Source organism: Lissotriton vulgaris, chromosome 6 (assembly GCF_964263255.1).
Source record: "Lissotriton vulgaris chromosome 6, aLisVul1.2, whole genome shotgun sequence".
Lineage (NCBI taxonomy): Eukaryota > Metazoa > Chordata > Amphibia > Caudata > Salamandridae > Lissotriton > Lissotriton vulgaris.
Window position 1 is genome coordinate 1,546,590,434 of NC_141694.1, and position 27,556 is coordinate 1,546,617,989.

General features: G+C 48.4%; 2 protein-coding genes across 2 annotated transcripts in view; one reads left to right on the forward strand and one right to left on the reverse strand.

Moving 5' to 3' along the window:
• Positions 1-2,852, reverse strand: part of ESF1 (ESF1 nucleolar pre-rRNA processing protein) — a 325,806-nt gene extending 322,954 nt beyond the window's left edge. The window contains exon 1 of the mRNA XM_086927725.1: positions 2,593-2,852. The gene's annotated coding sequence lies outside the window, so the exon portion shown is untranslated. The remainder of the gene's footprint in view (positions 1-2,592) is intronic.
• A 56-nt stretch (positions 2,853-2,908) lies between these two features.
• The window catches only part of NDUFAF5 (NADH:ubiquinone oxidoreductase complex assembly factor 5), a 158,486-nt gene continuing 133,838 nt past the window's right edge, over positions 2,909-27,556 (forward strand). The window contains exon 1 of the mRNA XM_086927726.1: positions 2,909-3,646. Coding sequence (XP_086783852.1) covers positions 3,206-3,646 — 441 coding nt within the window. The 5' untranslated portion in view covers positions 2,909-3,205. The remainder of the gene's footprint in view (positions 3,647-27,556) is intronic.

Sequence of the window (27,556 nt, forward strand, 5' to 3'; positions counted from 1 at the left end):
CCACGCAGGTTAATACAGACAAATGCCGGCACTGCTGAATGATGTCCCAGCGTCCGAAAACGACACCAGAAGAAATTCAGCATGTTTTACTGAGCCAGAAATATCCGCCACATAACCCTTCTCTCCAACACTGTTTGGAATCGATCGGCTGATTTTTAAAATTACAAGTGGTCAGAGGGATAAATCTGACGGCAAGAAGAAAAGGAACGCGAGGCTTAAGGAGTTTAATGTAGGGATGGATTTCACAGAGAAAAACAGATATTTGAGATTATAACATTTCAAAGCAATGTGTCACCCGGAGATGGGGACATTAGATCCACAGAGTAGGAGAGAAAAGAAATGGTTTACTTTGGGTTATTTTACATTTGGGAATTTCGAGCATCATTCGCTTAATGTAAAATCGATTTTTAAAGTGGGGTCCGCAGCACCTACTCATGGGGTCCTTGAAAATTAAACAATATAAACTTGCTGATAAAATAAAAATGCCCATAAATAGCCACATTGAAGAAGAAAAAAAACTCTATAAATGAAAATAAATGTGAAATTGCAGACAAAGAAATGAAGCTTGTAACTTGGCATGCTTAAGACGCGGCTGTGAAACTGAAAGTACGGCCGACCGGCCGTGAATAATTAGGGGTTGAGAAATGCGCTGGGAGGGCTGCCTTTGATGTGGTAATGCGAGGCAGGCAGGCAGGCGGCTGGTGGCATTGTGCACGCGCTTTTTATGGCTTGCGCTTGCACAATGACCTAAAAAGCACATGCACTGCATCGGATCGCCAGTGGAATCGCCAGTTAGGTAAACGCTCGATAAGCCTCTAAATATCTTCGCTCCCGCTCAATGCGCATGCGCATTGAGATAGGTCGCTCGACCTAAAAATCAGGGCGGGGGGACAAGGGTCCGAAGGGGCACCAGATTTATTGGAGCTCATAAGACTGATAATTCTCTTCCATGAGAGAGGAAAGAACTCCACAAATAGCGGGTGAGCTTAGTCTGATGAAAGGAAAGGTTGCATCTACATGAATTTAGAGAGAATGCTTCAAAGATAGTGTTGACCTTACATTGAAAGAACTCCGCCAGCTTGTTGCAGAAAGGTACATCCGATACAAAGACATTACTGTTATTCCAACTGGACAGATTTTTGACCACTTTGAAAAGTCCCCTAGTGGAGTTTGCAGCGAGCTTGATTTTTTCTGAGAAGTATTTAATCCTTTCTGCTTTAATTAGCTGTTTATACTCCAGGAGATATTTCTTGTATTTGTTTTTTCTTCCGACCAATAATCTTTCCTCCATACGCTCTTGCAGCCTGCATTTAAGCTGTCCTGCTTTTAATGCTGGAGAGAACCAATGAGCCGAATGATTTTTCCTATGGCTCTTTAGCTTTTTTTCAGGCACCACTGTAAAACAAGCCGCATCAAGCCAGCATGTGAAGCTAATAAGAGCGCAATCTAAGTTACTCTCAAGCAAAGGAGCTGACTGAGATAGAGCCTCACATATTGCTACCACTTTGGTATGCTTCGAGGCCCTGTATTTGATTGTTCTAGTTACACTGGTGCTATCTATTTTGTTATCTGCGGTTGTAACTGAGAAGTGGCCTTGTGATCCAACTATGGGAGTGGCAGAAACTTGTCAATGACTAGGTCTGCATTGTTGGTGAAAACTCCATCCAGCCTACGGCTTGCCGTGTGAATGGGAGTATCTATTAGTTGGTGTAGATTGAAGCTGTTAAGCATGTCAACCAACTGCCACGAGTTCGTGTTGGAGGAGAATTCAAGGTGATCCTCTGATATGTCTGTAAAATGTATGTTTTGTCTCAAATCTTTGTCCTGAATTTTGACCCGTTGTCCTGAATTTGCACCCATGCCATTTGGTCACCCTATGCCTGAGTCGCTTTCAACTAAACCACTACTTACTTGATTTTGGTGTACAACATCCCTTCACTACACATAACCCAACAGAAACATTCTGAAGTGAATTCTTCCTTGAACTTGCTTAGGTTTCCTAAGTTTCTGCTGACTTTTTTAACCGGCCAGGACATGAAACTCCAAATTATTAGCTAGGTGGGAACCGTAAACATTCCATTAAAGTACGAAAACAACCTGACAGCTTTCCCCCAATGTATGTATTTTCTTTTATAAACTTGCATCCAGCATATTTTCCCCCAAATTAAATAGATTTTTTAAACAAACGAGAAAATGCAGTTCCGATAATAGTTTTCACAAACGTAAACACTGAAAATGAATGGGAAAGTACGCAGCTTGGCCGATAAGCCCAACTCGTAGATCGGCTGCTTCTGTCTGTGGGCGCCACGGAACTTAACTTCATTTACATTGCTCTGGATGCCAAACGCTGCAAGGGACGGGGAGTGGCGAAACACACAACAGACGCGATCGTGGAAAATGACACTGATGGGAAATACAGCCTCGGATCGAGCCGAGAAGCAAAATGTGAAGCTAAGAGAGAAAGGGCGAAGTGCAGCAGAAAATGACTTACTCGCGATGACAGTAAAAGATCGGATGGTTCTCGGGCAGCTGGTGCTGCTTGAATGAATCAAAGTACAGTTCGTTTGAGCCTACCTTTCTATCGTTACATACCAGAATAAAATTCCTACACGTGTGTCTCTGTCTTCTGACCAGTCCGAGGCTCGCACGCTGTCTCTATCTGACAGAAAGGCTTCACTCCGATCTAACCACAGGTATCCTTGCTAAGCTGTCAGCCAGTATGTAGCGTTAATATCCCAGCACATGTTTTGTTGATGGCCGCCTACTAGCGGAAGGAAGGCGTGGAGTGCAGCAGCTAAACACAGTGCTAGGGCCACGTGCTGACGTCCAAGCCCACAGCCAATTGAACATCTGACAACAACTGAAGCAGCCAATCCATATACCCTTGCCCCCTTTTCGCAATGTTTGCGCCCACTTCATTGGCTGTGAGCATTACGTGAACCTACTCGCTGCCACCACGTCCGTTAAAGGAGCATTAGAGGACATCGAATTGGGAACTCGTAAACCGGTCTGCTCGTGGAAATTAACCTTCAAACAACCTGGGCGCTTTATCCCTCGCAGAGGCTATTGGCACTCCATCTATTAAGTGAAAACGTGAGCAGTGTTTCACTAAGCAAAGCTAAATTGGACATGGCATCACTCTGTAGGCACCCCGTCTGGACTGAGCACGTAGAGTTTGGGCAAGCATAAGGTAAAGCAGGAACCCATGCCATGGTATGCTTTGGAAATGAGTGCAGGAAATCACTTCCGCGCTCTATGTAGGACCTATGCACAATTTGCACGTGTTTCACCATGCGTCATCGCCAACTGTCACATGGGCTACAGAGTACCCCCTTACTCCTGGGGGATTCCACCTCTCACACCCAGGCCACAGGGACACACTGCACCGCTTAACACCTGGCGGTTTGCTGCTAACTACATCAAGCCAGTCTCTTCTTGCATTATGCATACTCAATTATCCCACTCCATGGTGGCGCCGTGGGTTCAAAGAATAAACAATTCATCCAGGAGGCATCCTCCAGTACGAGATATCACTTCCCGGGCAGACGGTGTTCTCAATGTGTTTGATCGGAACATGAAGAGGAAACAGAAAAACTGGGCTGCTGCATTGCCGAATGCGGAGCATTACAACTACCTCAAAGAAGAAGTAAGTTACAATTATTATAGTTCTAGGGGAAATTAACATTAGGTTTTGTATTAGACCTCCACTAGGCATGGGCGTATATAATATCAATGCCCAAACACGTTTACTGTTATGGAGTTCATGTCACGGGAAATCCTGGTCTCAAGTATTTAGGCTTGAGACACTAATCTCAGTTATGTTAATTTATAATGAGCAAAATAATCATTACAGAAAGCAAAAGGGTAATCAATAGAATTAGTATAAACCAAATCTTAATAAATGCAATGTGCCTTTAAAAATTAAACAAGCTTTCACTCATTCTTTTACAAATTAAGCACTGACAACATCGGACATTTTCAACTTAGTTATCAATTATGTAGACACATCTTCTTTCTTCTGCTGTGCTTTCAAACGGTCATTTATCTCCGCCACACTCGTTAACAGCAGTTTCCTCCATCAGCCATCTCATCCTCGTCTCCTTTTTCCTGCAATTACAACTAGAATCTCCAACACAAAATAATAATAATTCACAAAACTTAAATGTTAGATAAAGACCTATTACAACTATTAATATTATTGTTAGTGAAGCAACAATCTTTGCTTCTAAATCCTTGCACACCCAATTCATCCACGAACCAGTCTTTTCCCAAACTCCAGGCTCCTAATAGCTGAGTTACAATCCCCATCATATTTAAATGGTTAATAATCTTGTTAATACCCTAACTATTCGCTGGAATGTAAGTACAGCACTGTGTTCTTACAACATGATAGACAACTACCTATTTAGCCAAAAAGCATATCTAAAGCTAATCTATTATGAATAACAATTGATCTAATTGCAAACATCCCAGCATTAATCCTAGGTAAAGTTCCTGATGTATTTTCAGCTAATTGCTCTACTAAAGTTGATAATTCTCTAATCTTTGCATTGTTTAAAGCAATGCCTATAGGAGGAATTAAAACACCAAACACATCTAATACTTGTGACCTAAAGTTTCTCGCTTCACTCTTCCATGATGCACATCATTCAAAATAATAACCGGATCCTCCTCTGGAACACTAAGGCTAGATTACAAAACCTGTCCAACCTTGCAGAAGTGTAAAATAAGTATTTATGTTACGTGTATGATAAGTACTACTAAACATAATATTAACACCACCTAGAATATAAAATCATCTATAATATAATTTTAAGTACACACACTATTCCCCACTACGGTTGGTCTATTGTACTTGTTATGCTTTATTTGTATAATACACACACTCCTTTCGAGTTATTCCAAATTCTAAGGCTAAAATGTATTTTGAGAGTTTAAAATCAAATGTCATTTCCACTGTACCGCTCAACAACTTTTCTCCTGATCTCTTCCTGTTATAGTCTCTAATAAATAATCACGCTCAACTTCAGTCAACTTGCATACATTCTTTGTTTTTACTTTTGCTAAAGGATGTTAAAGTTTCAATCAATAACTTTATTTCGTTTATAAGCCATAAAAGTACAGAAGATAAGGCAACAATAAAACCATTTTAACCCCTTCGATGCTCATGACGAGCTCAGCTCGTCATGAGGCACGGTTGAGCTGTGCTTATGACAAGCTGAGCTCGTTATGAATAATGGGATTTCCAACAAGACCAGCACAGGAGGGGAATACCATCAGCAGCGATGGTGTTAAGGTATATAATTTAAAAGTGTGTTAAGGCTTTTCAGGTTTATCTGGAAATTGCTGATCTTGTGCCTAACTTTCCACACACACACACAAGATAATGAGAGAGTTCAAAAACTATCAATCTGCTTCTATTGTGTCTCAGAATCCTGAGTGCTACTTTGTTCCCTAATTCCCAAATTTCGACAGAGCGGGAATATACAACACCTCTTGTAATTCAGATAGGTTGGCCAGAAAAAGATAATGCAATCAATGGTTTCTTTTTGTTACCCCACATGAAGGGCACTCTAACTCATTAACCTGTGACGTGTGCTCCCACTTAGCAGTAAATCTCTGGAGAGGCAAGGTTCCATACCGGAATTGCAAGTACAGTTGAATGGCCAGGGGCGGGGAGAGGGTGGGGGATTGTAATTCGTCTAGATTAAGTCCTCCTGCTCAAAGGCGTCCTTAACTGTAAGAAAGGCATTGATTAATGGACCGTGGCTCGGCGGTGTGTGACAACAATTGTCTCTATGTTGTCAATATGTGGTCTTGATGAGTCTAGGCGCCGGGAAACCCTTTTTGGGTAGCTGTTGCGCCCTACAAGTTGAAAAAATAAATAAATAAATGAGTGATTTGGGAGTAGCCCCTGTCTGGTCCAGGGTGTAGGAAGGTAGATCCTGACTATGGTTGCCCCCAACTTTTTGCCCTGTGTTTTAGCTGGATTTTGACATAGTTGGCCTGGGACCCTGCCAATCGGGACCCCAGGCCTACTGCTCTCTCTGTAAAATGGATTCCATGTACCTTAGGTACATATCCAAATGGTACTGGGCCACCTTATCAGACCCTGTAACTCAGGGCATAGGTGTACCCAGGGCCTACCAGGGGCTGCAGCATGTTTTATGCCACCCCTGGCTGGCCATCTAAATCTGACACAACTGACTGCACGACAGCTGGGGCAAGGTGGTGTAATCACCCCTTGCTGTAGATATAGTATACCTATATCTAACACTAAAATGGACACTCGTATTCCTATCAGTCACTCCTATGGCAGGCCTCGACAATCCTGAAGGCAGAGTGCTTGGAATCGTGTGAGATGGTGCTCTGGCATGAGCTGAGCCCGTTTGCAGCTTGCGGAACCAAGTCCTAATAGCTGTTCCATGATAACGCATACCATATACTCTTAAGTGCATTATAATCCTCGCGGTTATATGCCAACTTTTTTTTTTTTTAAACAGTTTTTATTGCAGATGCTCAGACATAAAAAGGGTGACAGCGGTAGCATACTTCAGGCATGTCGAATACATTCAGGATATATTTCTTACAGCCCCCAGCGTTACAACAATATATATTCCATAAAGAGGGGTGCATTAACCATCTGGGCATCCACTTTTTTTGTTTTATTATAGTGAAACTCCCCTCCCCCCCCCACCCCCCCCCCCCCCCCCACCCCCACCCCCCTCCTCCCTCCCCAACAAGTTCAGATGTGAGTGCAACGTTAGCATAACAACTGCTCAGTCAAGGTCGAACAGCACAAGCACAGTAGGGGCACCTACAGATCTCACCTTCTCCGTCTCCTCCCTCCTCCCCTTTTTTTCCTGAAGCCTATGGCCGGGAGAAAACATTAGGCATGCATAGCGGAGTTGATGCGCGATGTCCATTCCCATCAAGGTCTTCCCGCTGATCTCCCCCCCTCCCTCAGCCCCAGGTCCTCTCACGGGTCTCCCCCCCCCCCCCCCCCCCCCCCCCCCCCCCCCCCCCCCCCCCCCCCCCCCCCCCCGAGTCCACCATCGAGCCCATGGTAGTGTCTCCATTTTGACCAAACCTTTTTGAACTTATTCGGGCATCCCCTTGATTTGTACGTCACTCGCTCCGCCGCCATGTAGAGGTCTAATCCCCTTCTCCATTCACCTATAGTGGGTATCGTCTCCGCCCCCCCAATATTTGGCAATGTCACGTTTTGCCACCACTAGGGCTAATGTCAGGAACGTCAGTAAAGGTCGGGGAAGGTCTACATCATTGGTCATGCCCAAGAGGGCCAGCTTAGGCTCCTGGTCGAGCGACACGGACAGGACCTCCTGCAGTTCGATGAAAATAAGTGTCCAGTAGGATTGTATTTTCACGCAAGTCCACAATACGTGGAGGAAATCCCCCCCCCCCCTCCTGCTGGCATCTCAGGCACCTATCGTCCGTTGTCTTCCCCATTTTAAATAACCGCACCCTGTCAAGTACGTCCTATGGAGCACGTTATATTGAATCAGGCGCAGTCGAGATTTTATGGCCACCTCCCTTGGATGCATAAGGATTAAGTCCCAGTTAATGTCCTCCAGGTGTCCCACCTCTCGTCTCCCAGACGGCCCTAAGCTTCACCAGATCCCCCAGCATGTTGTTTGTGAGGGTTTTATACGTGAGCGACACGGCCTTGTGGGGTATCTGTTCCTGCAGCAGTCTGCCTTCTAGGGGTGCGTACTCCGGCAGGCCCTCAAGATTCAGAGCCTGTGCCCTCCACGCGTGTCGCAGTTGAACATACTTAAAAAATTGCGAGCGGTGGAGCCCATATTCCGCCCTTAAGGTGGCATAGGGTTTTAGCTCCCCTCTGGCGATGACATCTCCCACCGTGGAAATCCCAATGTCATCCCACTGCTTGAATCCCCTAAGTTTGTGAAGTTCAGAGAGCCACGTGCAGTGCCAGAGTGGGGTCTGCCGGGTGGGTTTCTTATCCCAGCCCGTACGTCTCATCGCCATTTTCCAAGCCCGGAGAGTAATATGCGTGGCCGGGAGTAAGGAACGGCTCGCCGCGCCACCGTATAGGTAGGAAAGTATAGGGCGTGAGGCCAGTTTGGTGCGTTCCAACGCATACGTTGGGTGGTCCCCGGGGGCGTGGAGCCAATCGTTAATGGAGGACAGGTGCTCCGCCCAGTAGTACGCTTCAAGGTTTGGCAGGGAGATACCTCCACTGTATTGGTGGCGTTGCAGGGTGGTCAGTGCAATTCTCGGCTGCTTACCCAGCCATATGAAAGATCTGAGGTCAGCATGCAGTCTACGGAGGAGACTGTCTGGTATTTGATAATATCGTTCTGCAGGGCATATAAATATTTGGGTAGCACGATCATTTTGTATATCGCCGCCCTTCCCAAGAGTGTCAGAGGAAGTTGGCGCCACCGGGCCATATCCGCCGCGGAGTTCACCAGTATTTTCTCAACATTCTGAGAAGTGACCGGTGCCTATCCTACGTGATGAATACTCCTAGATATTGGAAGCCGTCTGTGGATATCACCAGTCTGTCTGGGAGGTCCCCCTCACTCGCGTCCCCCTTGGGGTCAAAAAGGACGGATTTGTGCCAGTTCACTGCGTAACCGGAGTGACTGCCATAGTCGTCCAGGTCCCGGAATAGTTCAGGCACAGAGGTTTGCTGGGCTGTGATATATAGGAGGACATCGTCCGCATACAGGGACAGTTTCTCCTCCGGGCCGTCCGCAGTAGTAAGGCGGAAACCGGAAATCCTCTGATTTTGTCTGATTTTGGCCGCCAGTATCTCAATTGTCATCGTAAAGAGTAGCGGTGATAGGGGACACCCCTGCCAGGTGCCCCTTTGGATCAAGAATTCTCGAGGGAGTCTCCCGTTCACCCGCACTCTGGCCCGTGGGTTGGTGTACAGCAGGCGAACCCATGAGCGGAATTTTGGGCCGAGACCAAATTTCTCCAGGACAGCCTCGAGGAATGGCCAGTGCACGGAGTCGAAGGCCTTTTCCGCGTCCAATGAGAGGAACCAATGGGGAGGGACCCTATCCCTAACCTCCTGCAGCCAGTTGTGGGTGCGTCGGAGATTGAGTTTCGTGGCCCGATCAGGTAAGAAGCCGGTCTGATCTAAGTGTATTAGCTCGGGTAGGACCGCCCTAAGGCGTCGCGCAAGGATCGTGGCTAGGATTTTCACCTCTGTATTCAAGAGGGAGATGGGGCGGTAGGACGCGCAGTCGTCACGCGGTTTACCCTCCTTGTGGATGGGAACTATAATCGCCAGGGTGAGGTCATCGGGCAGGCAGCCGTCTTGGTATGCCTCAAAATAGAGATTTTTTTAGGTGGGGAGCTAAGATGTCGGCCGTGCACTTAAAGAATTCCGGGGGAAACCCGTTCGGGCCCGGCACCTTACCCGACTTCAGCCCCGCAATGGCAGTTTTGACTTCATCCAGAGAGATGTCGGCCTCTAAGGCGGGTAGGGCCTCAGCATCTACCACGGGGAGGTCAACCTGCGACATGTAAAGAAGAGATTCTCCACATGAACTCAGTTGCCTGGCCTCGTAGAAGCGGCCATAGTAGACTGCGAATGCGTCTGCTATGAGGTTGTCTGCGCATAAAGTCTTCCCCCTCTCCTCTGCGACTGCCTCCACCCATCTCGCTGCCCTCTCCTTACGACTAAGCCAGGCCAGAAGTTTGCCGGATTTGTCCCCCACGTCATAAAGACGATGTAATGTGGCCAGGCTTGGGTCTTTGCTTCATCCGATACCAGGTCTCGATAGTGTCGCTGGTTATCTAACAGTATGCGTAAGGTGGTCGAGCTCTTTGTACGTAGGTGATCCCTTTCTAACTCCACTATAGTGCGTTCCACAGTTTCTACCTCTTCCATCGTCTTCCGCCTCTCGTCCCTTAATCTAGTATTTATTCTGTCTCTTAACACCGGTTTCATTGCTTCCCACAGAGTTACCGCCGAGTCCACTGACCCAACATTCTCAGCTAGGTATACCCGGGCATCAGCACGAACACCCTTGAGTATTGTCTTGTTCGCCAGGTCCCAAGCAGCGAGGCGCCAACTCGCCTCATTCTTGTGTCTAGAGGTGAGTGGTCTGAAAGACCTCTAGCCAAGTATTCCGCCGTACCCTCTACAGTAAGCTCCGGTCTAGACATAAAGACGTAGTCCAATCTGGAGAATACTTTGTGCACTGCCGAGTAGAATGAGTAGGCCCTAACAGTCGGGTGGAACAGTCGCCATACATCAGTCAGCCCTATCTCCGACATCATTTGAGCCAGGGGAGTCTGAGTACGCTGGTGATTAGTCTTCCCTGATCTATCCATGTCTCTGTCTAGTACGTCATTAAAGTCTCCACCTACTATCTGTACAGTGTCTGAAGTGTCTAGTAGTATGGCAGCTAACAGATTCAGTGCATTAGCCTGTAGTTTAGGTGGTGCATATATTGAGACTAGGATGTAAGTACGTCTGCGCCAAGATCCCTGCACTCCTACACATGTACCCAGAGGGTCCCCCCATGTCCGTGTGACCTGAAACGGGGAAGTGTTCTTGATAAGAATAGCTACGCCCCTGGAGTCAGTTGTGTATCCCGCATGACCCAAGACCTTGTATCTACCCCGTGCTATGAACGCGCAGGCCGTGCCCTTCAGGTGTGTCTCTTGCAAAAAAATTATGTCGGGGCGCATTCTCTTAAGGAAGTTGTTCACCAGACCCCGTTTAATTTTGTTACCCAGGCCATTGACGTTCCATGTCAGTACACTCAGTTTTTCAACGGCCATGGGCATAGTGGCGAGGCATGATTACTCCAGGTCGAGAAGCAGGCAGGCGGGTCAACTCCCATATAGGAAGTACCAAAGAATGTGTCGAACCCCGTGACTGCATTGCACATAACCTCAATCTCCCCCCCCCCCTCCCCCTCCCCGTAAACAACCAAACTGCATAAACAACCCCCCGGCCGTCCCTCCCGTGCAACCATTGACGGTATGGGCCACCAGGCAGCAAGGTCTGTCGCCCACCCTGCAAACAACCCCAACTAAGAAAAGTCTAGTTGGTCAGAGTTCAAGTCTGGTAGTGGTGTGTGTCCACCCAAAAAACAACAAAGAAAAGTTACTTGCGCGCCCCATGGCATGGACTGTGTCGGTGCATCTCCGTCCCTACAGCCTCTCAGGAGTGGGAGTCCTGCGTGTCGGGGTCCGTGACCACCGCGTTGCTTGGCCCTCCCTGTTCCAAGTCTCGGATGGCAACAGCTAATGGGTGTAAGGATTGTTCCGTCTGGTCTTCCAAATCTGAAACATTGGTGCCATCCTCCTGATCTGTAGCAGTCTCTGAGTCTGGAAGTAGGCACCGGAATCGCGATCCCCGAGTGGTATCTCCCGCGGCGGCTGCGGTGCCGTCTCCTCGGGCTCCTCCATTCGCCATTTGCTGAGACGGGTAGGGTGATCTTTGTGACTGCCTGCCCGTCCGGTGGTGTCGGGACCTCTGCGATCCGTTTGTGTTCCTCCTGAAGTTGGCCGCTGCTTGCTCTTCCCGAATTCTGCGACCTTCTTCTTCTGCCTCTTGCAGCAGCGGTCTCTCCTCTAGCCAGTGCCAGGCCTCCTCCGGACGGGTGAAGAAGTGTGATCTGCCCTTAAACAGGACTTTCAGTTTCGCAGGGAAGAGGAGCATATAGGAGATGTTTAGCTCCCTTAGCTTTGCTTTCACAGTGTCGTAGGAGCGTCTCTGCTTCTGTACCTCCTGGTTATAATCAGGGAAGATCATAATAACGGCATTTTCAAACTTTAGTTCTCCCAGTTTCCGGGCTTCACGAAGGACAAGATCCCTGTCTGCATAGTTGAGAAATCTCGCAATTATTGGGCGAGGCCTCGCTCCCTCCGGTGGTCTTGCGAGGAGCGCCCTGTGTGCTCTCTCGATCACGAAGCAGTTGGAGAAACGAGCCTGGGGAAACATGGTCGTCAGCCAAGAGTGGAGGAAAGCTGCAGTGTCGTTCTTCTCAATTCCTTCCCTCAGGCCCACGAAGCGCAGGTTGTTTCTGCGCGCCCTGTTCTCCGCGTCGTCCACTCGTCACAACAATTGTCTATGGGAGGCCTGCAATTCTGCCATGTCCTTCTTGAGTGAGGTAACGGATTCTTCCGTTTCGGATATCCTGGTCTCCGCAGTGCCCACTCTGTCGGATAAGTTCCGGAAGTCCTGCCGCAGTAGTAGAACCTCAGATCCTACCTCCCTGATCTTGGTCTCAAGGGCCGCCCTGTAGTTCTGGATGTCCGTCCTCGAGGCCTGGATCGCCTCCAGGAGCATGGCGGTATCCGGCTGCGAGTCTCGGGCCCCCCCATCCGTGTTCCTGGGTGCCCTCGTGCTAGTGGCGTAGGTTTCAATCGTCTCCTGCCTCGCGGCCCGTGGCGCCGGATCCCTCTTGCCCATGATGGCCCCCGATGGAACAGGGGGGCTGGGGAGGTAAGGAGCACTGCCCGTCAAGGTGGCAGCGGCTCCGGGCCGGTACCAGTCCTGTGGATCCCCCGTCTCTACCAGAGAGGCACTGCGCCACGTCCCCCCTCGTGGGCCCCAGCCAGGCGGGCGAATCCAAGTCCAGGCCGGGACCTCCCTACGAAGCGGGGTCCCCGAGGGGTTCTCGTCCACCCCCGAGGATGGGGGGGGGGGGGGGAGGGGGAGCGAAATCCGATGGTAAGCCTCTCCGCAGCTCCAGTCAGGCAGCCCCGGGCTCAGGGGACCGCACAGTGGCCCACGAGTGTCACTGCACACCAGGCGGGCCAGAGACAGGAAATCCAGACCCCGGCTTCACAGGCCCCACTCAGCCTCCGGGAGGTCAGCTCGATCCAGGACCTCGCAGGATTCACCCCCCAGTCTCTGAAGGGGGGGGAGGGGGAGGGGGGAGGGGCGGAGGCCTTTTGCGAGCCCCCTCGCAGCTCCAATCAGGCAGCTCCGGGCTCCCGGGGAGCGTGCTCTCGCGCACGGGCCCCACAGCTCACCAGGCGGGCCACAGTCAACAAATTTAGGTCCCGGCTTCACAGGCCCCACTCGACCTCCGTGCGGGCAGCCTCCGATCGCCGCGGCACGGCTCTCCGCGGTCCCCACTAGGTAGCGCCAGGCCCAGGGCAGCGCACGCCGGCCGAGCAGCTCACCCAAGGGGCCAGAAAGCAAGGCCCCCGGTGTCTCAGGCCGCAGATCGCTCCCGTTCCCGGATCCGCCAGATCACCAGAGAAAGGGGGGAGGAGGGAGGCAGGTCGCCGGGCCGACCGTCGTCGCTTCGGGGTAGGGTGTCCTCCGATGTCCTCACCGTCTCTCCTGTGGCGTCACCTCTCCCCCGTCAGCAGTCGGACCCGATGGCTCCGGGCGCCGCCATCTTAGGGCGCAGGGTCTTCAGCCCCGGGGTGAAATCGGCGGACAGTTCTGCTCCGCCCGGTCGGAAATTGAAGCCGAAGGGCTCTCCAGGCGTCTCTCACCCTCCGCCGCCGTCACAGCCGATATTTCGGGTGATTACCCGCTGTTTGGGTCAATGTATCGCCGGATCTATGTCAGTCATGCCAGGAGCTGCGCTGAGGCACGTCTTACTCAGCCATGCAGCTGGCCACGCCCCCCCGTTATATGCCAACTCTGGTATCGCTTTATCAAAACATGTCGAGTAAGGTGTCATACGAATTGGAATACTAACCCCTCGCCAGTTCTGGCGACGGGGTTAGCATTCCACCCTTCTAGAGGGACACGACATGTATGTAACTGTGAACCCCGGTTAAAGTTAACTCGAGCCTCAGCATCACAAAATGGATGCTGCCACCACAGACACAAGTCTGACCTCCTGCTGCTGGGAGTCCTTCCAGCGAGGAGAGCTTGGACAAAGGGTTTCCTGTCAGGGGCGGTGCTAGCACCGACCCAGACAGGGTTTTGTGTATCCTGGGTAGGCAGGGCTTTAGAGGAAGGTGACTGCAAGTGGCACCCCGGTGCTCACTATGCATCTGCCGGCTAGAACCAGTTCCAGGGGCACACCAGCCCCTGAGCTGGGGAAAGTCCGGCATGGGAGAGGGGTGTAACCACCCCCCTTCCTGGTCCCACCCATGGGCAGGACCTAGTCGCGTGCCAGCCCCTTTTCCTAGTATAAAGATAGGAGCGGGCCCCCTTCCAAATTAGATCATCTTTGAATCCTGAAACTACTTTCTACGAAAGGAACTCAAGACTTCTTCTCAAGATTTCTCCCTTGTGACTAAGGAGTAGTCACCCTGCATCTGCGGGCACCAACTAAGAACACTGCGGTTTGCTGCACGTCCTTCCTCCGGAATCCGACTGACCAGCACGACGAGACCCGGCTTCCCTGGCACCTCTGACCTCTACCTACATCGTCAGCTCAGCTGAGATCCGTGGGTGTGACGAGACCTCGAGGGACCGGCCATCTTCAGAACTGCATGACGCTTATCCAGCACGACCGCCGAGGGATCCTCGAGTGAGTGCTTTGGGGTTTGAGAAGCCCTAACCCTGAGCAGCTCCAGCACCGAAGTCCAGCCCCCCAGCATCCACGAGATCTGCGTGGGGCCCTTCTGCTCTTTGCTGCTCACCGCGTTGTCCGGCCACTTGCCTGCTGGCTTGTAGCCCTCTTGACGATGAACGACGACATCTTCAACGCTGATCTGGTTGCTCCAGACTGGCCCTTGCTCCCCTCCAACAGAGGAGCACCCCGGACCCTCCTGGTCCACTCCAGACGCCATTTTGAGTCCACCGCGTGGGCTTGCATTTGCCAAGAGTTGTTGCCCCAATCCTGGGTCCAGCGACGTCGACAGCAGATACCATCGTGGGACAGCTCGCACCTCCATCCTGGTCGCCGACAACGCCTCCTGGTCCGTGAGACTGCAGAGCCCAGCGTCGCCCACTCACCTGGTCGAGGTGACTTCGTCCGGTGCCATCCTGGTGCCCATCTAATCACTGGCTAGTGATTCAGAACTTGGTCCCCTCTTGCTTACAGGTGTCTTCCATCTTCGATCCAGGCTTGGATCACTTCGAACTTTAACACTGGTCGCCTGCCAGCAACTTCTTCTTTCAGGCTCCATAGACTGCAACGAGGATTCCCAACGTCTTTCCAGACCTATGCATCCGCAGCCCCTGGGCTAGGTAAACTCAGCATTTCGGTGCTCCAGCTATCTTGCTATCCAAAGGTCCAGATCCTTTTTCGTTTCAGCTCTACCTAGTCGGATTTGTCCGATAACACTAACTTTACGAAATCTAGCATCCATAGACTTTGTCCCGCATCCCGCGTGAGTGCACACTCTGCACCCGATCTCCCTAGGCCTCCTGCTAGTAATCTGAAGGTTCAGTAGTCAAGTCCTAGCGATCCCAAAGCCTATTAGAGTAGTACTTACCTGCTAGTAATTTCGCATTCCACTTTTAGAGTATATGGTTTTTCGTGCGCCTCGGGCATTTGTGTAAATTGTGCGACTTTGCTTATTTTCCTAAGAGCTTTGTATTGTGCTTAGCGCCCTGTTCTCATAAAGAGTCCAGGGCTGTTGTGTTCTAAATAAATATATTTTATTTTTCATAACAACTTGTGTGGTGTCATTTCACTTGGTGTTCAAGGGGTATATGTGATGGTATAACAGCTGGCTTAACACGCCCTCTAGAGTTTAGCCTAAAGACTGCTCTTGTCCATGCTACTAGGATAGCTGGTCTACGGTTGACTTACAACCAATCATCAATAAGGGTTGTTTGGACTGATACATAGTGATCACTAGAATAGTGAGCACTGCATATCAGGCCAACTTCTCACACAGGGCACTCCATAGACCATCAAGACCAATGTATGACAATATGCCCTTCACATGCTTTAGCCATGGAATTCTACTAGTGCTATAATTTCCTCTAACCCTTGTCGGCAGGCTGATCACTCCGGGGTAGCCCATATCTTTCTCCAGTAAAGTATGGGATGCAATGCAAGTGTGGCGGAGAGGTCTCTAAACCCTAAGTCCAGCCTTAGATGAAGGAGAGGAGTGCCTACAGGTTCGCTCACCGACTGGCGCATGAAGCGATTTCCCACCACTACCAGTGAAGTTGTGTCGAGATGCCCCCAGAGCTCACTACCAGTGAGGTTGTGTCCAGATGCCCCCAGAGCTCGACTCCATAGGCTGCTGACCCCAGGGTCTTAAGTTCATAAACCTGAATCGCTGGCAGGATGTGTCGATACTGAGCTCTTTATAATAACCACAAACGCAGGAAGTTTTCAAAACCTTTATCTAGTTATCGTTTTCTTCAGTTTCGATGAGCCACAGGTTAACACAAATCAAACTATCTATCACTAAGATTAAGAAAATAGCATAACAATAAATTAAGGTAAGAAACATTTGGAGATTTGGAAATAAAGGGAAGGGGAAAAATAAGGAACACGCTAAATATGGATCTACAGATTTTGTAAACTTCACTAAAGGCGGGTGAGAAGAGGAAACAAACTATTTAGAGCAGACTTTGTTATCACTAACAACCTATAGGAAACGAAACTTATGCAATCTACTCATACAGATGTGCTTAATTTCTAAAAGGAGGGTAAGAGTGGGACAAACTATATATGCAATGTGATTCTAAATTCGGCTAAGGGTAGGAAGAGAATGGAACATGCTAAAGAATCAATTATACGAGAAACTTATTTATAGAGAGGAACAAGGTAAAAGACAAATAGGTAACTTTTCGTATTCAGGAAGGGGAAAAGAGAAACCTAGATAGACCAACACCCACGCAATTTTATATTTACCTAGGACAGAATGAAGACCAACCCTGGCCACGGTTTAGTTGGGAAAGGCGGGAAAGGACCCTCAAGGACTTAGGTTGCCAGTAGGCGAGCAGGTACTGCTCATAGACAGGATAACCTCAGGATTTGGATCAGGACTGGGCTCACCAAAGGGTACGACCAACACCTGCAGCTTCTGATGCAACGCCTGCGCTACCCCCTCTCTGCAAGGAATCTGCCAATAACCCCGATTGGGTTCTCGAACCTCCTATCAAAGTGCTTCTCCAGCACTTAAGGTTTCCCAAACTCCGACTGAGTCTGGGGAAATTACGGACAGAGTGCTCCGCAGCTCTCTGTATCAAACACCTATAGAGTTCGTTGGGTCAGTGACAGGTCAGCTATTCGGACAAGTCAGACAATTTCTCTAGCTAAACCGGGCAAATTATACTGTTTTCGGGACAATGTACCACCCACAAATGTTGCAAGTGACAAGTTCCCTAATTTCTGATTGGGCAAGTGAGGAGGTTAGGTCATGGTACCTCCTTGAATTTGGACTTTCTCAGACTTAATATTCATTTTCGAACCCACCCCTTACATTCCAGTTCCCATGGCAAGGGAGGTTTCAGCAGACAATGGGGTACATACACAACGAAATACAATTGTTGCAATTGCAGGTAACTGTTCAGTTTCTTCAGCTAGGTCAGGGAGCAGGTTCCCATGAACATCTTGGCTTTGGCTGCCAGCTGGCTGGGTTCCACTGCTGCGTGACTTTCTCTTCCCCCGTCACATGACTGGTTCTACCCTGACTTCAAGATGGAGTAGCGGTGCTTCCCAGACCCCCCCCCCCCGAGGATGGTACATGAAAAGTTAGCAAAAACAAATTAGAGACACAGAATAAAATGAATACACTGTATACCGTGAATGGCTATACTATATCCCTTACTTTATAATAACTATAGCATCAGGAGTTAAGCAGAAAAAACGGCTTTGCCAAAGCAGCAGTGCAAGCATGGAGCATGTGAGAAACAAAGCGGCCATCTAAGCAATACTGCGCATGAGCGAAAAATTCCCTCCAGAACTGCGAGTGCGTCACATCACGTGGACATGACCGACGCATGCGCAGACTAGATTCCCGCAAAGCAGCAACCATGTTATTTGCAAGCTTCATTAATATAAGTAGATACATAGGCAAGCGACTCTGGGACACCCCCGTGTAGTGTAAAATGCAATATTAGAAAGACAAAACTTGTTGAGTTAGTTTCATTGATGTTATTCGAGGTTCTTGATACAAGCAAGTCGCGTCACATGCGAATACTTGCTCTATCAGAGCTACATGCCATCTTTTGGATACCACCCACCACTGGCTCCACTTTTAATCGACGCTGCATTATGTGAACTTAACCCCCCTATGTGCTCAGTCAAAGTGAAGCCTAAATACACAAATGTGAGCACTTGTTCCAAAGGGTTCCCTGCTAGAGTGAGATGAATCCTAGTCGAGCGCCCAGTGTTCAGGACCATGTACTTTGTTTTGCTCACATTGATAGCCAGCCCCCTCAATTGGCAGAAACTATCAAACTGGGCCAGCAGCATCTGGAGTCCCATGGGTGTTTTGGAGATCAATAAGGGGTCATCAGCAAAACGAGGGCACAAACTCTCATGTTTGCAAGTCTAGGCGTGTCTTTGTTGCACTGATCCAGGAATTTCACATGGTCATTGATATAAAGAATACACAGTGTGGGGGCCAGCATCTAAACATGTCTATAATATATTTTTTAGTACACACAATATTCCTCACTAGGTTTTTCTATTGATATTGTTACGCTTTATTTGTATAAAACACGCACTCCTTTCAAGTTTTTTCCAAATTCTAAGGCTAAGATGTATTTGAGAGTTTTTTTATCATAGTATTTCAAATCAAATCTCATTTCCGCTGTACCTCTTGACAACTTTTCTCTTGATCTCTTCCTGTTATAGTCTCTAATAATCATGCTCAACTTCTGTGAACTTGCGTACATTCTTTATGTTTTTACTTCCACTAAAGGATTTAAAAGTTTCAGTTGCTACAAAATTCTTACTATCAGGTAAATAGTCTACAAGAACTTTATGATCTATACTGTCTGCTCAAAGCAGTCAAAATGTTTTGTTTTTTATTGGGGGCAACTAAATAAAAATAAAGTGCAGCATGGAGATGGAAGTTCCTGATCAAGCACCAGGCAGAAAAATTAGAGCATTAAAAACTATCAGCATATGTAGTGATGATCTAGCAGTTTAAAACTCAGTCAGTAGCTTTTCTTTTCCTCACATTTTAATGGAAGTGAGTATTGTGTTGATATACTTGCCAAAGCATGCCAGGTCAATCTGAATGCTAGTAGTCAAGCAAAAGTCCAGAGCATCTTTGCAAGTGAAAATTCCATGCTTTAAAAACATTGCTTTTAAGTGTGTCGTGCAGTTAAACATTCTGGACAGTAGCAGAGCAGATGCTACATAGACTCTCCTGTATTTACAGAACCTGCAGGTACCTATGCTAAGTGATGATGACAAGTTAGAGTGGAATTCATTAATTAGGAGGACCATAAGTCTCGCTCTGAGTATTCGGAGCCTGGTCTCACTTTTTAAAGCTTCTTTTCGATATGGTTGTATTTTCATTCCTTCATGTGATATTACAATCGAACCAGCATAGGAAGTCGCTTGAACAGTGCCCAGATCCGCCTTCCTTGTGAGCGACAGGACCTGTTTCTTCAGAATGGATATTCCACCTGAGTAGGAGACTGTGGGTAGAAGCTAAGGTTTCCATGTTTACATCGAAGTCTTTGGCTGCTGTTCTTAAGCACAGCGACCATGGGTTGTCCGGTTTGGCAACAATTTCCTGTATGGCTTTCTTTAAAGTGTCTGGTTTGACTTTCTGGTTTGTATAGTAGTATTTGATGAAGGATTACTTGCATTCAAATTCATGCCCAGTCAGACCAAACTCAAGATGTAGCAGCGAACAGGCGTATTTCAGAATGTGAAACATTCTTCTGTAGAGTGGGTGCTGCAGTTTATCCAGTAGACGAGGACATTTTCCTGGGTAGGCTTGACGACCATTTAACAGATTTGGTAATAGTTTTGCGTGGGAGAGGCCATATGACAACTGTAAATAAACAGAAGTCACACCTTCTGAAACAGAAGCAGGTACATTAGAACAACTGTAACAATCAGACAAATTAATTATTTCTCTATAATTCTTCAAATCTATATAAACACTTCTAGTATTTGAAAAATATTCAACAGGAGGAATTGTATACACCAAGATGCCAATAAAGGCAGCTGAAATAAGAACTATAATAATAATAATATTAATATTGTATTTGCAGGTAATTTTAACCATTAAATATAAAACCGCAACTGTACATATAAGCACAAAAATATCGATTTCAGTTTCACAATTAAAAGTTCCATTAAACCATCCCATATGAGGTAACGTTCAATTTAGTATCAATGATGTAGGTCTACAATGGACATGCTGTTCATTACCCCATTTTTTGCCAATTTTCTATGCACTTCGAGACTGCGAAGAATTTCCATTAAAATATCTCTATGTGAGGTAAAAGACAATTTAGTTTTGATGGTGCATGGCAGCGGTAGGGCTTCTATTCTCTGTGGTGGTGACCTAAATGTAGTGCTGGACAGCGAAGTAGACAGGAATGCCCAGGGCTCTGGGCATTGCAGGAGAGCATCCACGGCAGTGATTGATGGTATGAATGATTTGGGACTGGTGGATGTGTGGCAAATGCGGCATCCTGGCGTACGGGAGGGAACGTGTTATACGTATGCTCATGATACTTGGTCCCGCTTGGACTACTGGCTGGAGACACATGATGTGAAATCATGGGTGACTAAGGTCATACACCTCCCCTGGACGCTGTCAGACCATGCACCGGTCTTAATGGTCACGAAGCTTCCAGGCTATGCTCCTGCGCCATTTGCATGGAAATTACAACCCTCAGCTCTCTTAGACCTGGTGTTTTGAGATGGTGTACGAGAGGCCATAGAGTCCTATTTTGAGATCAATGTTGGATCGGTAGAGGATGTGGGCACTGTCTGGGAGGCATTTAAAGTGACTATCAGAGGCCTCCAGGCAGGGGTGCTCAAGTCCCTACGGGGCTCTATGAGCCGGCTGGATTCTTGAATTGACTGGGTTGGAGCGTCAGTATGCAGAGGCAACAGCAGAGGCTCTCCTAGCTGATATCAGAAAAAAAGTGAATGATTACGATGAGTTAGCCGACCAGGAGGTGACGCATTTACAAAACGTAGTAGAGCCAGATACTACGGTGAGAGTGGGCGACCTGGGCGGCTCTGGCAGAGAGAATTACAGAACCTTGGGCTAAGTATTGTGGGGTGCAGGAGATTACTGAGGATGATCGGACTGTGACTGACACTACAGGCATACTGGAGCACTTTGTACAATATTATAAGACAATGTATGGAGATAGGCAGACGGCTAATGACGAGGACATAGCGCAATACTTGGACGATGTGGCTCTCTGGTCTGGTTTTCAAAGGGACAGCAGCACTTTTGAATGCACCATCTGACGGTTGATGAGATCAGGGAGGCAATCGCTGCGTTGCCAAATGGGAAGGCCGCCGGTACTGATGGCCTTCCTGCGGAATTTTATAAGGAGTATGTAGACATGTTGCTGCCTCATCTGACAGCTATGTATGCGGAAGCTTTTGACCAGCGGAAGCTGCTTGCTACGCTGCGCGAAGCATGATTGTTGTTTTACCAAAGCCGGGCAAGCAATTAGATAAGTGTGAATCATACCGCCCGCTGTCCCTTATGAACACGGACGTTAAGATACTTGCTAAAGTGCTCGCCACGCGCTTGCACCTGCTGTTACAGGTTATGGTCCTACCGGACCAATCAGGATTCATTCTTTCGCGCTCTACGGTCCATAATTTGAGAGCTATGTTTGCGACCCTACATTTACTTTAACCTGAACTGCCGGCGGCGGCGGTCCTATTGGACGCTGCTAAAGCCACGATTGCATGGCGATTTATGTTTGCAGTGCTTCACCACATGGGGGTACCTTTTTTCTTTACGGACTGGGTTAAACTACTCTATGGGGACCTGGTGGCCCGAGTGCGGGTTAATGGCAGTATTTCGGAGGCCTTTCCAATTCAACGGGGCACTAAGCAGGGGTGCCCGCTGTTCCCCCTACTATTTGCTCTGGTGCTGGAGCCGCTGCCTTGTATGCTCAGGCAAAAGCATGCAAACTCGGCACTTCGGTTTTTTCAGCAGCCATTGGCAGTATTGTTTATATGCAGACAATATGGTTTTATATGTGCGGGAGCCGGAACGTTATTTGGCGGGTGTTATTAGGGAATACATCTGGTTTGAGCGGTGTTCTGGGTTGGCAATTAACTGGGCCAAATCGATCATTCGACCCCTTACACAGAGCATTGTAACGTTAGAGTTAAACTTTCCTCTAGAATGGGCAACGGACCCGGGCCGATATATCGGTACAAAGGGACCCGCAGGAGGTAATTAGGTCAAATTATGGAGTGGCAGTGTCGAAGCTTGAAGACCAGGTGTCTAGGTGGATACGGCTGCCTCTCTCCTTTGCGGATAGGGTAGCCCTGATCAAGATGGTTGTGCTGCCCAAGTTTTTATATCTTTTTGTAAATATTCCGCTTCCCCTGATGAGCCATTTTTTTAACACGCTGCGTTCCTTGATGATTACACTTGCATGGGGGAGGTAAGAAGCCTTGCATTGGATGGGACATGCTGACTAAGCCATATGCGCTGGGTGGCTTTTCGATACCTGATATGCGCTTATACTACTTGTGTGCACAGGCACTCTTTGCCTCGTATTGGCAGTCGGCTCCCTCATATACACCGCATGTGGTGGTCGAGGGGGGTGCTCTACACCCCCTACCTCTTAAGGCCATGATAGTGAATCCCCACTCGGTGTATGAGAAAGACGAGGTGGACGCAGTGCACAGCTCGAGCGTGGGCGGAGCTGGAGAGGAGAGCGGGGCGACTGCCATTATATGCCGCTGCAATGCCCCTGTTGCATCATGTCAGTGACGAGTGAGGCTGGGGCACTCCCAAGTTTTACATGGTGCCGGGTTGCAGACCGTGGGGGGCGTATTTATCCGAAATCGCTTTCTCACGTTGCAGGACTTCCTCGAACTCGGGAAATGTGGCCAATGCTACATTCATTTATGCCAGACTCCGTGCAGCCCTAAGGGATTTGTATTAGTCATTTCCGGACGAGCCGCCCTCCCTGGGCACCTTGCAGCTTCTGTATACGGCCACTGATAGAACTAAGCTAGTGTCCAGATTATATCAGGCCTCACAGTTGGACGAAGGCATTGCAGAATCAAGTTCCAGGGATAGGTGGGACAGTAGCATTATGCAAAAACTAACAGATGATGAATGGGAAGAAAGTTGCAGGATGACGGGGAGTTTTGCTGTTAATGGCAACTTCAAGCTTATACAGTATAAATTTCTCCATCAAACTCATTACACACCTGCTCAGTTACATAGGTACGGGCTAAGAGACTCTCATAGCTGTGTGCGGTGTGGTTCAGAGGAAGCCGACTTTATGCACCTGGCATTGACCTGTGGCAGAGTGCAGGCTTTTTGAATGGGTGTGACGGAGGTACTGTCTGCCATGACTGAAGTCACCATTGATTGTGATCCTAAGGTATGTCTGTTGGGGATAGTATCCAAAATTCCAGCCGGTGTATGCAAATTGGTGGTGCTCTCTTTGCAAATGGCCAAGCGTAGGGTAGCGGTGTGTTGGGGTGGTCGACCAGCTCCCAAATTGAAAAAATGGCTGCAGGAGCTGGCATATTGCTGTGATCAATTGGTTTGTTACTCAGAAGGGTTGCCGTCTGCCTCACGCCCGAGGGATATATGGGGGCCCTACACGGCATACATGTTTACAAGAACAGACACGGATTAAATGTATGATGTTTGATTAAGCACTCTACACACATCACATTGAATACCTAGCGATTGCCATGTAATATATAGTGCCGGCGTTGATTCTGTTTGACTAGAACGAATTACTAGCATGAAATCCACCCTGTCTGATGTATTTATTTATTTTATGGAGTTTGTAAAGCGCGCAGCTACCCCCGAAGGGGTGTCCCGGCGCTAAAAACCAGGGGTACTGAGTGGAAACAGGAAGAGAAGAAAAAGGACGGTGCAAGAAGTTAGAGTCCGGAGAAGAGCCAAGTTTTGAGCTTGGCTCGGAAGGCGGTTTCAGAGGGGCAGAACCTCAGTTCAAGAGGAAGGGAGTTCCAAAGTCTGGCAGCAATGACACCGAAACCTCTGCCACCGGTTCTGGAAAGTCTGAAGCGGGGCGAGATGAGGAGGCGGAGGTCATTGGATCTCAGGGATCTGGTGGAGCGGGATATCGAGACCCGATTTTTCAGGTAAGTGGGACCAGAGTTGTTGACGGCTCGATAGGTAAGGGTGAGTACCTTAAACTGGATGCGGCTGGCCACAGGGAGCCAGTGGAGTTGCCTTCGATATGCAGAAACAGATTGGCGGTAAGGGATGTTACCGATCAGCCTGGCCGCAGCATTCTGGACAATCTGCAGCCTGCCGATCAGGTACTGCGGGGCTCCTGCATAGAGGCTATTCGCATAGTCCAGGTGGGACGTGATAAGGGCCTGGGTGACTGTGCGACGGGAGTCCGTGGGAAGGTACGGGAGGATCTTTTTTATCATCCGTAATTTCATGAAGCAGGCAGAGGTAACCTTATTAATCTGGGTTTTACATGACAGGGAGTCATCAAATATGAAACCCAGATTCCGCGCCGAGCGCACCGGGGTTGGGGCGGGATTAAGAGCTGTCGGCCACCAACAAGGCGAGGGAATAGAGGTTTTTTGATTAAAAAACAGAACCTCCGTTTTATCTGCATTCAGTCTTAAATGATTCGTAGTCATCCAGCTGCTGATGTTATTCAGACACTGGCGGAAGTTGAGAAATGCGGAGTCCGAGTGGTCCCGAAAGGAAAACACCAACTGAGTGTCGTCGGCGTAGGATACCACCCTGACCCCGTAGGACTCCACGACGTCCGCCAGGGGGGCCAGATAGACATTGAAGAAAAGAGGGCTGAGGGCGGAGCCCTGTGGCACCCCACAAGACAGGGGTTTTTCCTGTGATTTGTAGGGGCGCAGTAGCACTTTCTGACTTCTGGATGAGAGAAAGGACTCTATCCAGCCGAGAGCAGTGCCACCGATGCCTATCTGCCTGAGACGGTCCAGGAGGATGGGGTGAGAGACCGTATCGAAAGCTGCGGACAGGTCGAGGAGAACCAGCATGGCCTCCTCGCCCCTGTCCACACACTCCCGAACGGTCTCCGACACCTCTAACAGGGCCGTCTCGGTGCTAAACCCTGCTCGGAAACCGGATTGGGATCCGTGAAGCAGAGAGTGGCTTTCTAGGTAGTCAGTAAGTTGGAGCTGAACTGCTTTTTCCAAGACTTTGGCAGGTTTGGGGAGGAGGGAGATAGGACGGTAGTTGGAGAAGATCGAGGGGTCCGCGTCTGCTTTTTTCAAAATGGGGATCACCAGTGCCTCCTTCCAGGAGGTGGGGAAGAAGCCATGGTGAAGGGAGGCATTCCAGACGGAGAGGAAAGGGCAGGCCAATGAGGGTGCCAGTTCTCCCATGATTTTGGCGGGAACCGGATCGGAGGGGGCACCAGATTTGCAGGCGATAAGCAGTCTAATGGCCTCGTCCGTGCTTAGTTTGTTGAATGCAAGGAGAGATGGGGACTCAGGGGGATTGAGAGCGGGAGGTGAGGTGATTGTCTCGGTGGGGAAGGAGACACATAGTTTATTTATTTTTTCTAGAAAAAAATCTGAGAGTCCCTCACAAAGGGCCTGACTGGCGGTATTTTGGGGGGCTCTAGCAGGAGGGTTGATGAAGTCTTTAACAACATTAAAGAGCGTTTTTGAAGAGTTTTTTGCTCTGTTGATTTGGGTGGCAAAATGGTCTTTCATAGCGCCCTTTTTCAGTTTAAGAAATTGTTTGAGGGCCATTCTGTAGAGTTGTTTGGCATCAGGGTCATAGTGAAGCCTCCATTTGCGTTCCAGAGCTTTGCACTTGCTTTTCTCCTCCCGAAGGGAGGTGGAAAACCAGGGAGCCGAGGGCCGTGACCTGGTGGAGGAGATGGTTATCTGGGGGGAAATGGAGTCGATTGCTTTAAGGAGGGTAGAATTTAGCCTAGCGATGTATGTACCTATGATGAAATCTATGATTGTTATATACTTGTATCCTGCTACCTGCTTCGTTATTATTTGAGAATGGACTTTATGCTCCAACCCTTAAAATGATAAATAAATACATTAAAAAAAATTCATGCTCCTCTACAGAGCCAAACCTCTCGCTTCAGGGGATGAAGCATCCAAATGGTTCACTGCTGACTTAAAATCAGCCAAACTTAGAACATGACAGGCAGATAGGAAATGGCGAAACACCTATTTGATAGAATCCAGAGAACACTACAACACAAATCTTATGGCCTACAAAAAAGCCATCTTGGAGGCAAAAAATGTTTTTCTCCAACAAAGTACTAAACTCTAACAACAAAACAAAAGATATCTTCAACACAGGAAGGGAGCTATCTAACCCTGATCGTGTGACCCCCCCTCCATCCCTGTCACACATAAGCTATGTAATGATCTGAATTCTTTTTTCTCAGATAAAATTAAGAAAAATCAGGTTTCTATAGACTCCAAAACCGGGGACGTGATTAAACCGCCTGGAATCACGAACATCCTCTCCATGGCTACTCTCTCATGCCCGAGCAGCGAACAGTTCCTGGAACTTCTTAACAAATTAAAATCAGGTTCCCCTAATGATACCTGTCCCCCTCACATACAAAAAGCCATATTCTAAGTATTTCCAGAGACTAGCCTCTCCCTACTGAACCTATCCCTTAACCAAGGGACAGTTCCACAAGCCTTCAAAGAAACAATGATTATTCCTCTACAGAAAAAAAGGTGTCGACTTGCAGAGGTTAGACCACTATAGGCCTGTTTCACTTCTGCCACTCCTGGCCAAGGTATTGGAGATACACATAGCAAAACTCTTCTGCACCTTTTTAAAAGACACTACATTTTTAGACCCACATCGGCAGGTTTCCGCTCACCCCACTCTACTGAATCTATCATTCTATGCAACATGGTTGATCTAAAAGAAAAGGCTGATGTTGACTGTACTCAAGCCCTGATCCTCCTGGACCTGTCAGCGGCGTTCGACTCCGTCAATCATGACATCTTGATGGATTTCATTGCTGCAGCAGGTCTTAGAGGAGCTGCTCTAAAGTGGTTTTAATCCTTCTTAGTAGACCGGAGACAATCAGTGTGGCTGTCGCCTTACAAATCCGGCACAAGCAACCTCAAGTGTGGAGTGCCGCAGGATTCATCATTGTCGCCGCACCTTTTCAACGTATATATCCGACCCCTCATATTCACGCTCCGCCAGATGGCTGCACAGATTTATAACTATGCTGACGCCATGCAGCTGATTTTCTCCATAGATGATTCCATAAATTCCAAGGAGTTCCTTAGGAATACTATGCTGTTTATCAGGAATAAGATGAATACAAATCAGCAAAAATTAAATTCCGATAAAACTGAAATCATTATCCCTAACAATAAACTTCAGCATTGGACCCTTACTCATTGGCCCACAGAACTAGGACCGGCACCTGCCCCTAAGAACTCGATTAAGAGTCTAGGTATTTATATTGACTCTGAGCTCACCATGAACTCACAGATTGGGGCAGTAACTTCAGCCTGTTTCTTCCAACTTGGGAAACTCAGAAGGG